A 15,827-nucleotide genomic window follows, 5' to 3' on the forward strand; every position below is an offset into this window, starting at 1 on the left:
AAGCGCAGAAAATAGAAGCAGTTTGTTTGGAAACGCATTTTTATAGCAGTATTTGTAACTCCTCATTTTCCCATGATTTTCTCTTTTAAGGCAAGGACAAATATAGCTTAATATTTACAATTGGCATTTATTTTACTCATAGAAATTGTAGTGGTATCTGACAGATTATATTGTAAATGCACTTTTTTGTGTTACTTCTATTGTATGGCTTAATTTGCTTTTACAGATATTAGGCCTTGGAGTATAGGTATATGAAGAAGTTGTTTCTAATTATCTTTTAAAATGCTGTAAATGGCAATGAAGAAAGCAAGAACCTCTAACTTTATAGACTCTTGGAAGTTTTAGGGGATACAGCAGAAGACCTTAACCTTTTGAATGGTAGATGTTTGTCCTAAGTGGAATTGAATCTGTGGTTTCACCTCAAAGATATTGTACACATTTGATTTATCCCTGTGAGTACAATTATTTCTTTTGTTATTGCTTTGACAGCTACAAAAGCTGATGGATTTGCACTATATTTCCTGGGAGAATGCAATAATGTAAGTATACTGGATTAAAATGCTGTTTTTCTGTACAATCACAAGTATGTTTTCTATTATGATAATGGTGGTAATGAAAAAAATAATCTCTGCATTTAAATCCTTGGTCTTTTGGGGTTTTTTAAGGTTTGGCAGTCATGCTATTGTTTCTCTGCCTCGGGAAGCTAAACTTGTGATTTAACCCTATTATTAATTGTCTTCAAGAAACAGAGGTCTTAACTCGAATTTAATGTCTGCATAGCCTTTTCTTTGCATCTAGTTATCTCCACGGTTTTTTTAAATGTTAATTGTCAGCTGCAACTTGATAGTGAGGTAATGTAGATTTTAGATGTATTTTCTGGTTGGCATAAAATAAATTCTACATTTAAAATTTAGTTTCTGATGTAATAATTCAAACGACAGTGAGTCCAGTATTTGTTCTTTTGTTATTTGAATGTTAGAATACCATGCAGCTTTTTCGATCCAGTTTAATTTTTACACTTTGCATGATACAAGACTTTGGCTATTAGAAGAAAATGCAGTCTAGTACTTCAGTCAATTCCCTCAAATTAAAAATCAGAATTTATCAGAAATTCTATGTCTTTTATTGGTTCAAGAAACAAGCAGTGACTAGAGACAAAAATATTTTTTCTCATTGTTTTTTTTCTTACTTTACACAGCCAGTTTTAATAGCTTATTCTTGTATAGTCCATTAGCCAATATCCTTTGCTTTTTGTGCAATATTTGAATTCGGAAAAAATGGTAAAAATTATATTTTTGAAGGAGTGGAAACTGAATTGAAGATGTACAAAACTGCAAATTGTTTGATGTGGAAGAAGGCCCATACAGAAATTTGCTATAAGAAATGGAAATGAGGTTTTGCATTTTTTGTGATATGGCTGTTTCATATAATAAAGATAAGACACTTTTTTATTAAAATCTTTTTTCTTTCAATGGCTTCTGTTAAGCATATATTTTTAAATAACTCTTTCACCAAGATGTATAATATAAGAACGTGCTGTTCATCATTTGTGAATGCCATCTTTGGTTCTCATTAGTAGATGACATTCATTGTCATGGGTAGGGAGTGATGCAAGCAGTCATTGAAAATCTCCCTCCTGCTGCCAGAGGCAGGAACCTGCAGGAAGTTCAGCCTCCATCTCAAATGCACAGTGCTGGACAGCTTTGGTGGCAGTGACTGCCTGCCAGCTGAGCATGCTCATCTCTAAATGTTTTGTAAAAGATTACAGTAAAATTAACTTTACTGCTTGAGACAAGGAGAATTCTTGCTATGGTTTTCCCTATTATATTAGTGTGACATAATATGAGACTACTCAGAGCTTTTTGATGCCCTGAGGGCCTAGGTACTATATGACCTTCAGCTTTTTATTTTATTTTATTTTTTAATAACATATTGGACAGATAAACCTATACCTTCACAGTATTCTAGTACAACTCTTTCCTGAAAAAAAGCTCCAACCACTAAAAACTCACATTGACTTTATTAACCACTGCTGTGTAGCTCCCTCACCTACAATGGAATATTCTTCAGTTATTATAGGGACTGATCCCAAGTCCTCTGAAGTTAGTGTGAGATTTTCCATTCACTTTAGTGGGCTTTGAGCCAAACTCATATTTGTAGTCTTGTAACTCAATGGTAATGCATTAGACTATTTCTTATAATAAATTGTCATTGTAAGTTAATTTGGATAGCCCTTGTCTCTTCAATATTTAATTTAAAGGATGTATCCAAGTGAGATTAGCCATTGTCCAGCAAGTACTGGCAATGTCGTTTCATTTGTTTTTTATTAAATGTCTTTTTTTAATGGGAACAAAAAAATTTTGTATCGCAAAAGCAGGAATGAGCTTAATTTCTTTAAGCTGAAATTAAAAAAAAAAAAATAAACCTTTTGGTTAGCCTGGATGAAGTACTTGCTGAATATGTATGGCCATGTGTTGAAGAACAGTCTCTGCTTTTTGGTGGTTTAATATTTTGGTGCTAGATATGTGACTTGAATTTTGCAAATTTGGCAAAATCCTTCCCCTCCCCCCACTGCCACCCCCTGACTCTCTCCCCCCAATTAGCATCGGGCTTTTTGTTAGCTTAGAAGATATCTGTTTGTTATCCAGCTAGGAGTGTCTGTCTGTGTGTACATCTTTTTGAGAATCAAGTTTTAGGACGGGAGTGTGTAAAAATGGAGGAAGCCTCTTAGCAAGTAGATAACTGCTTTCAAATGGTTTTCTAATATTTAGTGATGTATGTTCTGACTATATTCTCTAAGGGAATTTGTGACCAAATCTGAAGCACAAGCACTAACTCTACTTCATTTCAATTCCTGCTTTAAATGTGTATAGGTATACTTTTGCTTGTTTAAATTAATCCAGATTTGAGAATTTTGGTTTTTATTAATCTCATCAAAGGAGCATGTTTGCAAGATGAGATATCCTTAGCTACCTTTAGCCTGGATTAAGTAGTGAGTTTCTAATTAGGATATAAGATAATCTTCATTTTACAAAAATGCTTAGTTTTTTCAAAATGAAAACTAGTAAATTATTACTACATACTTTCTGCTATTATTTCTTAGTATTAAGAAAATTGCCATATCATTGCAAATTGCTTTTTAATGTATTAAGAGTGCATAATAAATCATTCTTTGATGCTGTATTTAATATATGCAGAATTTTCTGAACATTAAAATTACATTAGAACTGAAAGAAAATTCATCTAGTTTGAGGAAAAGCTCTAGATTAGCCAGTCCCTTTCTTTTTGCAAAACATAGATTATACACCTGCCTTTAAAGGTGGACAATACTTTAGAAAAAATCCTTTGACATTTAATGGCACAAAAGTAAGTTTGTAAAAATATCTGTCCATCTAAAAATTTCTTTACAGCCTAATTTTCTTTCTCTCTATTGAAGTTTACATACTGTATTAGAGTTGGAAAATAGCATAGGGACTAAGGAACTTCTGGCTGACAGTTCAGGTTAAATACCTTCAGGATATTTACTTGAGTGAATTTACTTGAAATAGATGATGCCACATCAATTGCAGATCCCAGTGCATTTCTTTATGCAAGTATTACTTAGAATTGCTGCCAGAATGGTTCCAGTGTGGATAGTTCAGTTATTTTAGCATTCTTCTGGGTGTTCAAATTGCTTGGAAGCACTACCATGCAGTGCAGTCCTAATTGAGAGTGTTCTGATGGTGATTCAACTTTTCAAACAATTGCCCTCTAGCAGGTAAGCACCCCTTGCATGCCCAGCTCCTTCCTTTCCCATGAAGTCGTCCAGTGTTTCAGAATCTGGTTCTGCCTGTGCTACGTATAGGCTAGAATGAATTGCAAAGTACCTGTGCTATAAACAGCAGAGCTTCTTCATCAGGATCATAATCTGAACAGACTTAGGCCAATACTGCCTCTGGTTTTTGAACTTTCTTCATATCTAAGGGATTATCTTTGTCCATGGGTTAGTGTAGTTATGCAAATAGAGTTATTTTTTCTTAAGGTACATAGCAGTCGTTTTACAAATACTATATACTGGAGAGCAGAAACACTTCCAAATCAAACTGGAATGTTTCACAACTCTCCAGCAAAGGACTTGACTTTATTTTAATTTTTATTTCTTATCGGGATGAATGTACAGTTTATAATTCTCCTGTTATGATATTAATTAAGTATCATTTTTAAACATGATGTAAAGGATTTACTGAAATCCTCATATTGGATACTGTGTGTGTAAATCAATTGCCTAAATATCATGCTAGCTAGGCATTTAAGTCCATAGGCTGACATCTTTACAAGGCACTATTTCTAAAACACTAATCACAGTTACAGACTTCCTAATGTATTACTATATTAATCAATTCTTCAGATACTTCTTTATAGTTCTTACTTGTATGAGTAATTTGCCTCATGATTACACCATGATTCCGACATAAAGATGTATGAGTTCGTGTTTAACAGGCATATACTTGAAGCAGCTTTTACTTGGCCTTGTGTTCCTTAATTCCTGAAACTGCAGGGATTATCCTCACTTCAGACAGAAGTTTCCAATAGCTTTATTGTAAGAAATAATTATGTGAGGCCACAAATATATGCACATACTCTGTGCTTCAGGGTGTATTTTATTAAGCCATTTTTGAATTTCTGGTCATGCAAAAGTTGTTGCTGCTTGATGTGTATGCAGTGCCACCTGGTGAGTTTATGGGGTGGGTGATTTGAATTATTAAGAACCCAGTAAAAAACATGTACTACTTGCTAACTGCCTCCAGTTTTTGAATGCATAGGCATCTTCTCTGAAATCTGAGTCTTTTAGATGTGTTTCCAGTTGAAATCCTTCTAATTGCAAGTCAATTCAGGAAATTTTGGTCCTTGAATCAATTTTAAGACAATGTTTTTTTGGTTTTTTGGGTTTTTTTTTAATTTAAAGTGGAAGAAATCTGTTGCTTTCTTATTTGCCAGTGAATAGTGATACCCAATGGAGACTGAAAGCTCTTGTTTAGTTACAGTATTTGAGTTTAAATTTGAGTTAATAAATTATCAAGCTGAAAGAAATAAATAACTGTCAAAATGTATTTTAGGGAAATTTTGGTCTTGTTTAATTTAATATTCGGGTAAATGGACTTGTGGAATGTGTTCACGATTAATATAGTATCATAGAATATCCTGAGTTGGAAGGGACCCACCACGATCATTGAAATCCAGTTCCTGGCCTGCATAGGACACCCCAAGAATTGCCTTGTGCCTGAGAGCATTGTCCAAACACTTCTTGAATTCTGTCAGGCCGGTACTGTGACCACTGCCATGGGGAGCTTTTCCAGTGCCCAGCGATCCTCTGGATAAAGAATCTTTTCCTAATAGCCAACCTAAACCTCCCCTGACACAACTTCAGGCCATTCCCTAGGGTGCTGTCACTGGTCACCAGAGAGACGAGATCAGTGCCTGCCCCTCCTCTTGCCCTCACAAGAAAGCTGTAACTGCAGTGAGCTCTCCCCTCAGTCTCCTCCTCCAGGCTGAACAGACAAAGTGCCCTTAGCTGCTCCTTATACAGCTGCTCCTCAAGGCCCTTCATCATCCTTGTGCCCTTCCTTTGGATTGCCACTTTCAGATTTAGATCTCTTTTACCCTGTGTCACCAAAAACTGCCCCCAGCACTCGAGGTGAGGCTGCCCCAGTGTGGAGCACAGCAAGACAATCCCCTCCCTTGCCCAGCTGGTGATACTGTGCCTGTACCCAGGCCAGGGTTGGCCCTCCTGACTGCCAGGTCACTGCTGAGTCATGATCAACTTGGCATCAACCAGGACCCCCAGGTTCTTTTCCTCAGCACTACTCTCCAGATTCCCATTCCCCAGTCTGTGCATACATCATCATGTTCTATAGGTAGAATGCAGGAATTGCTAGAAAACTAGACAGAGTCCAGTTTGTGTTTCACTATGAGAAAGGGAGGTTGTTTTGCATAAATCTGCAAAGATTTATCTAGGTGTCTGGTTTTGCTTAATATAGGTGAAGAAAGAATATAAGACTGTAGTTATGTTTGTCGGAACAGATTAGATTTCAAAATCACAGAATCACAAGGTTGGAAGAGACCTTCAAGATAATGTCCAACCCATTCCCTAACACCTCAGCTCAACCAAGTGCCACATCCAGTCTTTTTTTAAACACATGCAGGGATGGTGACTCCACCACCTCCCTGGGCAGACCATTCCAGTACTTAATCACCCTTGGTGTGAAAAACTTTTTCCTAATATCTAACCTATATTTCCCTTGATGCAGCTTGAGACTGTGACCTCTTGTTCTGTCAGTTGCTGACTGGAGGACTGGAGCATGAGACCAACCCCCATCTGACTACAACTACCCTTCAGGAAGTTGTAGAGAGTGATAAGGTCACCTCTGAGTGTCCTTTTTTTTTTTTTTTTCCAGGCTAAACAAGCCCAGCTCCCTCAGCCACTCCTCATAGGGCTTGTGTTCCAAGCCCCTCACCAGCCTCTGCTGGACACACTCAAGCGTTCTCAACATCCTTCCTAAACTGAGGGGCCCAGAACTGGGCACAGTACTCAAGGTGCGACCTCACCTTGAGTACAGGGGAGAATGTGTGCCAAGGAGTGCCAAGTACAGGGGAGAATGACCTCCCTACTCCTGCTGGCCACACTATTCCTGGTACAGACCAGGATTTTCTTGGCCACCAGGGCACAATGCTGGCTTATGTTTGGCCAGCTGTCCACCAGTACCTCCAGGTCCCCTTCTGCCTGGGCACTGTCCAGCCACACCATCCCTAGCCTATAACGCTGTAGGGGGTTATTGTGGCCAAAATGCAGGACTCGGGACTTGGGCTTACTAAACTTCATCCTGTTAGACTCTGCCCATCTATCCAACCATTCCAGGTCTCTCTGCAGAGCCATCCTACCTTCAACAGATCGACACATGCTCCCAGCTTAGTGTTGTCTGCAAATTTACTAATGAAAGATTCAATACCATCATCCATGTCATCAATAAAACTATTGAACAGAACTGGCCCCAGCACAGACCCCTGAGGGACACCATTGGTGACTGGCTGCCAGCTGGATGCAGCACTGTTCACCACCACTTTCTGTGCCCAGCCATCCAGCCAGTTCCTAACCCAGCAAAGAGTGCTCTTGTCCAAGCCATGGGCTGCCAGCTTTTCCAGGAGTGTGCTGTGAGAGACAGTGTCAAAGGTCTTGCTGAAGTCCAAACAGACAACATCCACAGCCTTTCCTGCATCCACCAGGCAGGTCACCTGGTCATAAAAGGAGATCAGGTTGGTCAAATATGACCCTACCCCGCCTAAACCCATGCTGACTGGGTCTGATACCCTGGCCATCCTCTAGATGCTGCATGATGACACTCAGTCTAAATTGCTCCATTATCTTGCCTGGTACTGAGGTCAGGCTGATTGATCTATAATTATTAAGATCCTCCTTCCCACCCTTTTTGTGCATGGGTGTCACATTGGCCAGCTTCCAGTCATCTGGAACCTCGCCAGTTAGCCAAGACTGTTGGTAAATGATGGAGAGTGGCTTTGCAAGCTCATCTGCCAGCTGTCTCATCACCCTGGGATGGATCCCATCTTGTCCCATGGATTTATGAATATCCAAGCATCTCAGAAGTTCTCTGACTGCCTCTTTTTGAATAATGGAGGGACCATTCTGTTCCCTGGCACCATCAACCAACCCAATAGGACAGTTGTCCTGGGGCCAAGCTGTCTTCCTACTAAAGACTGAGACAAAGAAGGCATTAAGCACTTCTGCCTTCTCCTCATCTGCAGTTACTAAATTCCCTCCCTCATCCAGTAAAGAACAAAGGTTGGTCTTACCCTTCCTTTTACCACTAATATATTTGTAAAAACATTTTTTATTATCCTTTACAGAAGTTGCCATTTTAAGTTCAAACTGAGCTTTGGCCTTCCTAATTTTTTTCCTACATGCTCTAGCAGTCCTCTTAAATATTTCCTGAGAGACCCGACTCTCCTTCAAAAGATGATACATCCGCCTTTTATTCTTAAGTTCCTTCAAAACCTCCTTGCCCGTCCAAGCTGGGCATTTACCTCGTCGGCTCATCTTTTGGCACACAGGGACAGTCTGTTCCTGTGCCCTCAAGATCTCTGTTTTGAAGCTCACCCACCTTTCCTGAATTCCTTTGTTTTTTAAGGGCTGCTTCCCAAGGAACTCTGAATAAGTCTCCTAAGTAGGCTAAAGTCTGCCCTCTGGAAGTCCAATGTAAGAGTCTTATTTGTGTTCCTGCTCATTCCACCAAATATCAACAACTCTGCAATTTCATGATCACTTTGCCTCAAGCAGCCTCCAACCACTACATCTCCCACCAGCCCATCTCTATTTGGAAACAGCAGTCTAACATAGTCCCTCCCCTAGTAGGCTCGCCCACCAGCTGGAACAAAAAGTTGTCCTCCATACACTTTAAAAATTTCCTGGATTGCCTCTTTTCTGCTGTATTAAGTTCCCAGCAGATGTCTGGTAGGTTAAAGTCACTGACAAGAACAAGGACTGATGATCCTGAAACAGTATCTAGCTGCTTGTAGAATAAGTTGTCCACCTCTTCCTCCTGGCTGGGTGGACCATAACAGACTCCCAGTAGGATATCAGCCTTGTCGGCCTTCCCCTTAATTCTTACCCAAAGGCATTCAACTCCATCTTCATAAGTTTTAATACCTATGGCATCAAAAGCCTCCTTCATATAAAAGGCTAGCCCTCCACCTATTCTTCCGTTTCTGTCTCTTCTGAAGAGCTTGTAGCCATCCAGTGCAGTGCTCCGACTATGTGAGTCATCCTATCATGTTTCTGTGGCGGCAACTACATCATAGTTCTGCTGTTGCACCATGGCCTCTAGCTCTTCCTGTTTGTTACCCATGCTGTGTGCATTGGTATACATGCACCTTGGCTGGGCTGCTGATTTCTCTCCTAACTCAGGCCTTGGGCCTGGTTCCAGACAGCCCAGATGCAACCCCTTCCCCCTTTAGACCTAGTTTAAGCCCTCTCAAAAAGGTCTGCCAGTTCATGAGCTAAAAACCTTCTGCCCTTAACAGAGAGATGTATCCCATCTGGTTCCAGTAGAGCAGGTGCTGTAAAAGTTGCTCCATGATCAAAGAATCAAAAATTTTGCTGATGACACCAACCCTTGATCCACTTCTTAAATGATGTGAGTTCTCCTATTTCTTTCATCATTTTTCTCTGCCACCAAAGGGACTGAGCAGAACACTGCCTGTGCCACTGTCCTATTGACCGCTTGACCCAGTGCCCTAAAGTCCCTTTTAATCACCTTGACACTCCTCTTTCTAATCTCATCACTGAGAGCCTGGTGTATCAGCAGTGGGTAATAATCAGAGGACTGAATCAGCCCAGGAAGTCTCTCAGTGATATTTCGTCACCTGGCCCCAGAGAAGGAGCAGACCTCCCTGTGGGATGGGTCTGTTCCCCTCAGAAAGGAATCACCCACAACAATTACCCTTCTTTTCTTCTTGATGTTAGAGGTGGTGATCCGTTATGACTCATCTTACAGATGAGTCATAATTGGGAGACTCACTGGGTGGGCAGATAATTTTCTTCTACATCATGTGGCTGGCTCTCTAGATCCAGTGCTTCATACCTACCTATTCTGAAGTGGCATCTGGCTAGGGGATGGGGGTCGGGAGGAATTTTTATTATTACCTGCCCAAGCAGAGACCCATTTCCACTCCCCTTCATCTACCAGGTGCCCTTCTATTGCCTGAGAGTGAGAGGCATAGAGTCTTCTGACTCTTGGTGGGCGTCCCTTAAAGAGGTAAGGGCTGAACTCCACCAGTCTATTTCCCTTTCACTTTCCCTGATACTCCTTAATCATTCAACTTCCTTCCTAAGCTCAGCTACCAGTGAAAGGAGGTCATTCACCTGCTCACACCATAGGCAGGCCTCCTCCATAACACCCCCTGAAACCACGGATAAGCTGAAACACTCCAGGCAAGAATGGGTCTGCACAGACACATCCTTTTTGGTCACATACAGTTGTACCAGCCACAGTTTTCAACTGTGCTAAAACCTTTACTAGCAGAAAGCCTGAAATCAAGCAGCCAAACAGAAACACCTAAACAACACACAGCACACCTTAACAGCAAGAAGACCTGCAACCCTGCCTGCTTGCCCTGCCTTCGCAAACTGCTGTGCAAACCGCCATAACCACACCCCTGTTTGCCTGCTCCTGTTTGCTGTGCTTCAGGTCATCATGCTCCCCAGAGGCCTCTTATAATTAGTCACTCAGGAACAAAGGAAGCTCCACCTCCCATTCTTGAATGGCTTTCTGAATGGCCTCTGGAACATGATCAGAAGAAACCAGACAATGATTCAGCTAAGAAAAGTGCCCAGCTTTCCACATATTGCCTCTCTCTGTGTAGGGCAGTTGATGACTCTGAGAAAGAGTCAAGGGTTTTCATTGAATTTGAAGGTAAAAATGAGTCTGCAATAATTATTGCCCTATCAAAAAATACTCTTATTATGTACCACAAACAGAACTCTAGTCCTAGTGTAAAGTATTTTTCCTTTTTCTCTCTCTACTGGTAAAGCCCCAGATGGAATAAAACATTATGTAAACACAGCACTTTAAGGAAAAAAAAGAATAGGAGGAGCTGAAGTGAGTTCAGAAGAGACCAGAGAGAATGGTCAGGAAAAAAAAGAAGTGGTTTTGCTTAGTCTAAAGAAAAGAAAGTTGAGGGGTGAAGATATGCCTGGATAAGGCAGAGAGGAAAGGAATAATCTCTAATACCTATGGTGTGTAGGGCAAGAAGCAGTGTGCTTGATTTGGCATTGGGAAACCTTCCTCAGTTGTGCCTGTAAAGAAGCATGACAGTTTGTTGCTTGTGCAAGCTCAGGGATCCTCATCGCTGGAGGAGTGTTTGGGACCTGTTTGGCCAAATGTCTTTGAGAAAAATGCTTAGCTGACATGCCTTAAAATGGAAGAGATGGTAGGGAGGCATGTCAGCTTGGTTTTCTGTGTCAATGAACTTCTATAACTCTCGTGGTATTTTTCTCGTGTAAACCAACTGGAAAGTTTCCAGGAGTTAAGTGCAGTTAAAAATTGATACTATTCAGAAGGGTGAACACATAACACCCCCACCAAAAAAAAAAAAAAGAAAAACAAACCAAACCCAACTGTTAGTCGTTCTACAGTAAGTATAAGTGCACCATCTTCATTTCACAAGTACCCAACATTTGTGCATACTATGTGGCTTAAAATTGCAAGTCTCCTCTAATACACTGTGATATATTGCAAGGGAAACAAGTTTTTTACAAACGATGGTGGTAGTTACTGGTGTTTTCTTTTTCTTTAATCCCTGTATGCCTCATACAATGAGACTGCTGCACTTGTGCTTAAACCCAGGACATAATTACCTAAGCTCTTTAAGATTTTAGCATGGTGGTATTGGGCTACTACTTCAACTATGCCAGATAAGAAATGCCAGGGGTTTGGCTGTGAATAATTTCCAAATCAATTATGTTGTTTGTTTTTCTTGGTCATCTTTGCCTATTATGATGTGCTTTATTCTTGCTAAAAATCCAGGCCTTAGGGTACAGCCTTTGTAAATGTCTGCAGATAATTTTATCATTCAGTTGTGTGGTCTTACATTTAAGTTGTCCTTTATCAAGAATACAAAGGTATTGCTGTTATTGAACAGAAACAGATTTGAACACCAGAGGCCATTAAACTCACTTAATATCAGCTTGATCAATTTCCATTTTCTCTTTAGTTTTTTCTTTCTCTCAAGCATCAAATCACATACTAATGCTTTGGTATGAAGGCTTTCATTTAATGTCTGTTGACTTTTAAATTATTTCCCATGAAGCATTTTTAGGACCAGTTTTATCAGCAGATTGTGCTGTGGAAGAAACTAGATCAAGGGCCAGTCACCTGTAACATCAAAATAGTTTGTTAGCAGAATGCTTATCACATGTGTGACAAGCACTTATCCTTCATTTTAATCATTAGACCATGTTCTTATCCAGACTGCTTTTCTGCAAGGAAATTTTAGAAAAGTTGATTTATGATTGTCATTTGCTTAGTTATAAGTAGTTATATGAAAAGAAGAAATAACTGTTTGTGAAATTATGATAATGAAGATAATGATGATATGTACATGTTTGCAGCTTCATTCCAATCCTGACATACTTTATGTAGTTGGTTGAATGGTTTCTAGTTTTTGTGAGATAGGATTTGGTGTTGAGCTGGATTCCAGCAAACTGCATACAACAGTGACTAGAAAAAGAGCATCAATTATACTTGTGGTTGTCATCTTCATTAGAAGAGCCCAAGACTGAAATCACTGAAAGCTGCAGTTTTCTTACTTTCTTAGTGCTGTAATAATATCTGCCAAGTGTTGTGGATGCTATTGTGTTATGAGACTTGCTGCTACTACTCATGTTATCTTTTATGGGGATTTTAATCTGCTGTCTCCATCAAGCATTAGATTTTCACTAGAAAAACCAAGAATAGAGCCAAATGACACCAGCATGACAAGATGAACACCTTAATGTGTAATTCTTCATGTTCTTGCTCTTAGCTGTTAGAAGTGAGGAGTAAAGGCTTTTTCAGCCACAGTAAGAGATTCGAGATAAATTACTTAATGATTTTACTAGACTGAGTGCATAGTACCAAGGAAAGAGCACAAAAAGCCATGGTATTATGGCTCCTTGACTATATACTGATCTTATGTGTCTGAAAGTCAAGTTGGTGGGTTTATGTATGAATTGAGGATGTTGTCATCTTTACATCCCTCCAGAAATAGTTATAGTACATTGTTCTGAATTCCTGTAGACTGGCAGGCTAGTATATACATTAGTATTTTTAAAATATTTTAGAGACAACAATATGTTGTCTATACCTAGAGTGCCTAAGAAACATGGGTTATAGAATAGAATCAATATAATGTTTTAAGTTGGGAAAAAACTCTGAGATTATTGAGTTCAACCTAATACCTATAGCCTAATACCACCAAGATGGAACAGTGAATTTTGCAACATTTGTCTGTGTCCACCAGTGCTTAAACATTACTGCAGTACATTTAATTTCATAAGTATTTTCTTAAGAAAAAAGAAGTGAGCTGGATTGGTGATGTGAAAAACCTGCTCGTTTTTGACAGTGTTAATTTTAGCAATTCCCATAAAGCTGTGTCTGTGGGGTGCCTCAGAGATTATTTCAGTAACATGCCATAGTAGAGCAGAGCACAGTTTACTTTGTTTTGTTTGGCTGACCTTGCCATTGCTGTCTTTTATTCAAGACACTTCTACATAATTAATTGGCAATAAACATTTAAACTCATTCAGTTTTAAATTCATCAAATATGGAACTCACAGCAATTTATCAGGTGCGTGTATAAAGTCAGTGTGGAATGGTAGAAGCTTATGGATTAATTTCAGCTCATATATGGTTATGAGAAAAATTTCCTTTCTTTTTAATAGTGCTGCACGGTTAGGATAAGATTATCAATTGTTCTGCCCAGTCATTTCTGCCTCTGCAGTCAGGAGGAATAATGGCAAATTTAGAACCTGTTGGGTAGTTGGAAGATTTTTTCAATCACTGACCCCTTAACCACAGGTTTGCAACTTTCCTTAGAAGCAGAATGGGATTGCTTCTGCAAAACTCTTTTCTGAAGAAGCTGGAAGTAAAATAATGTTCACAAACTTTTTCCAGCATAGGGAAACTTGTTCACAGCAGAACTTCATTGCGTTAGCAACAAAGGGGTTTCCCAGACAAAATGATACTTAAGGACACAGGAAAGACTGTGCTGGTGAAAGCAGCCTTTGCAGGCAATACTTCATAATGTCAACACAGGTTTTTGGCCACTAAAGGTGTGGGAGAAGTGAATTCTCTATTTTCTGGTGCCTGTTTGGTTTTCTTCCATTTTTTTCTTGTTTTGAGAAGCTCTTTCTGCAAAGAGAAAGATTTGTGCATTGTGTTATGTTTAGGGCTGGGCATGACTCAGGAGACGAGTGTGAAAAGTACGTTTTATAAACATAATTTAAATAGCACAGTTAGTTTGCTAAATGTAATGCATTGATACTTTGGCAAAAAGAATCAAATGTATCTGCAACATATAAGAAGGTGTGAATACAAGAGTTATTCTTTGGCATCATCCGCAAAATCAGCTTTGCTCTCTGATGTCCTGTTGATTTTGACTCATTGCGCTACTTGGGCTGCATCAATCAGACATTTAACATTGTGTTGCATATCTACATTTTGCAGTACTCTGTAACAGAAACCACATTTTTAGTGTTACTGTTCCTATTATAAGTGTATATTTTAAGTAGTAAATCTTAAGAATATAGTATAGCAGATCTGACTATGATATTTATTTCAGTATTTCTATACTCTTCATATTTTTCTATTTTTTTTTTTTATTTTTTGGAAAATATTTTATACCAGAACACTGATCTATATAAACAAAGATCTGTGGTTTCTTTTTTTTTTTTTTTTAGATCATGGTGTGCTTTTCTTGGCTATGTTATGTAAAATGTTCTTTTTCATTCTATTTAAGTGCATATAAAAACATGAACTGAAGCTTATGAAGGCAAGCAGCTGTGAAACTAAGCTTTTATTTAAAAATTATATGTATCTTTATTAGTTTATAAGCAAGAAAGTAAACGGAGATTTTTATTCTGGTAAATTGAGTAGGATTGTTCTGACAGATTCAATGTATTGATTTGATGGGTTTTGATTGTTTGGATGTGGCTTTTTTTTTAAATCGCATTCTTGTAATTCATATGGAAAATAAACATTCTGACTTTTCAAGTGTATCTTACTTCTATAGGCCACACAAAGAGGCTGTGAGCATAAATGAGTGTGAAGAATAAAGTTCAGGTTTAGGATAGAATAAACAGAAAAGTCTGTGATTTCTTGTGCTTGTACTGTAGTGCAAGACATCAAAATGGAGTAAATAATGTGAATATTCAGCAGCTAGTCCATGGAAGGAACAACTTTCCTTCCAACTGAAAAAATCACTTGTCAGTGCTGAAATAGTTTGGGGCAGCTCTATTTTCTTATTATTTTTAAGACAGTTTAATTTTCATCTATACCACATATTAGCAAATGAATTACTGGATGGAACACTCACTTTCTTGTCTTGCTGAATTGTTTGGGAATGACTTTCTGCTTAAGAACAAAGTACTCAGGTACTGGTTTTGTCAGAATCTTGAGTGGGTTTTTTTGAGCTTACTAAACACCCTAATTGTTGGACTACTGATTCTTCTTGAATAGACTTCAATCTTGTTTTGGCTATGAATTTCATTCTTTTAATTGACCATTTTTTCCTCTCAGCATAAAGTCCCAGCTTTCTCCTTCCAGCATGCTGGTAATCCATTACAGCTAAGGAATCTTCATCACTGCAGGAATACGTTCATATGGTGCATTATATTGCATCTCTTTCGTTTCTGAACATTTCAGTGTGGGGTTTTTTTGGAATTGTTTAGTACTAGAGCTTTATAACAGACCATGCATCTTTGTGTGCATGGGAGAATTATGAGAGGATGCACCTTGTATCATCACTTCATTTTCTACAGCTGATAGTAGATGCTGAATTTCCGTACTCAAATTTTACCTGTAATAATCCATGCTAGAAAACAACTCCTGTCTGATTGCAGCCCTAATGAAAGCAAATTCTGAGAGTAAAATTAATCAGCAGCACAACCTGTGGCCATTCTTAAGAGCAATGTTAGTAATACATTGTGGTATGGCATTGTCATATATCTCTGGTGTAATGTAACAAGAAATTTAAATATCTCTACTTTTTGAGTATTTCCTATTGCAATAAATTAGTGC

The 15,827-nt window shown here is 38.8% G+C and overlaps 1 protein-coding gene across 5 annotated transcripts in view; it reads left to right on the top strand.

The window, feature by feature from the left end:
• PDE10A (phosphodiesterase 10A) overlaps positions 1 to 15,827 on the top strand; it is a 194,349-nt gene that overhangs the window by 120,859 nt on the left and 57,663 nt on the right. For all 5 annotated transcript variants that reach the window (XM_064414063.1, XM_064414059.1, XM_064414061.1 and 2 more), the window contains one exon: positions 490 to 539. In XM_064414063.1, coding sequence (XP_064270133.1) covers positions 490 to 539 — 50 coding nt within the window. The remainder of the gene's footprint in view (positions 1 to 489; positions 540 to 15,827) is intronic.

Source organism: Passer domesticus, chromosome 3 (genome assembly GCF_036417665.1).
Source record: "Passer domesticus isolate bPasDom1 chromosome 3, bPasDom1.hap1, whole genome shotgun sequence".
In the NCBI taxonomy this organism is placed as follows: Eukaryota; Metazoa; Chordata; class Aves; order Passeriformes; family Passeridae; genus Passer; species Passer domesticus.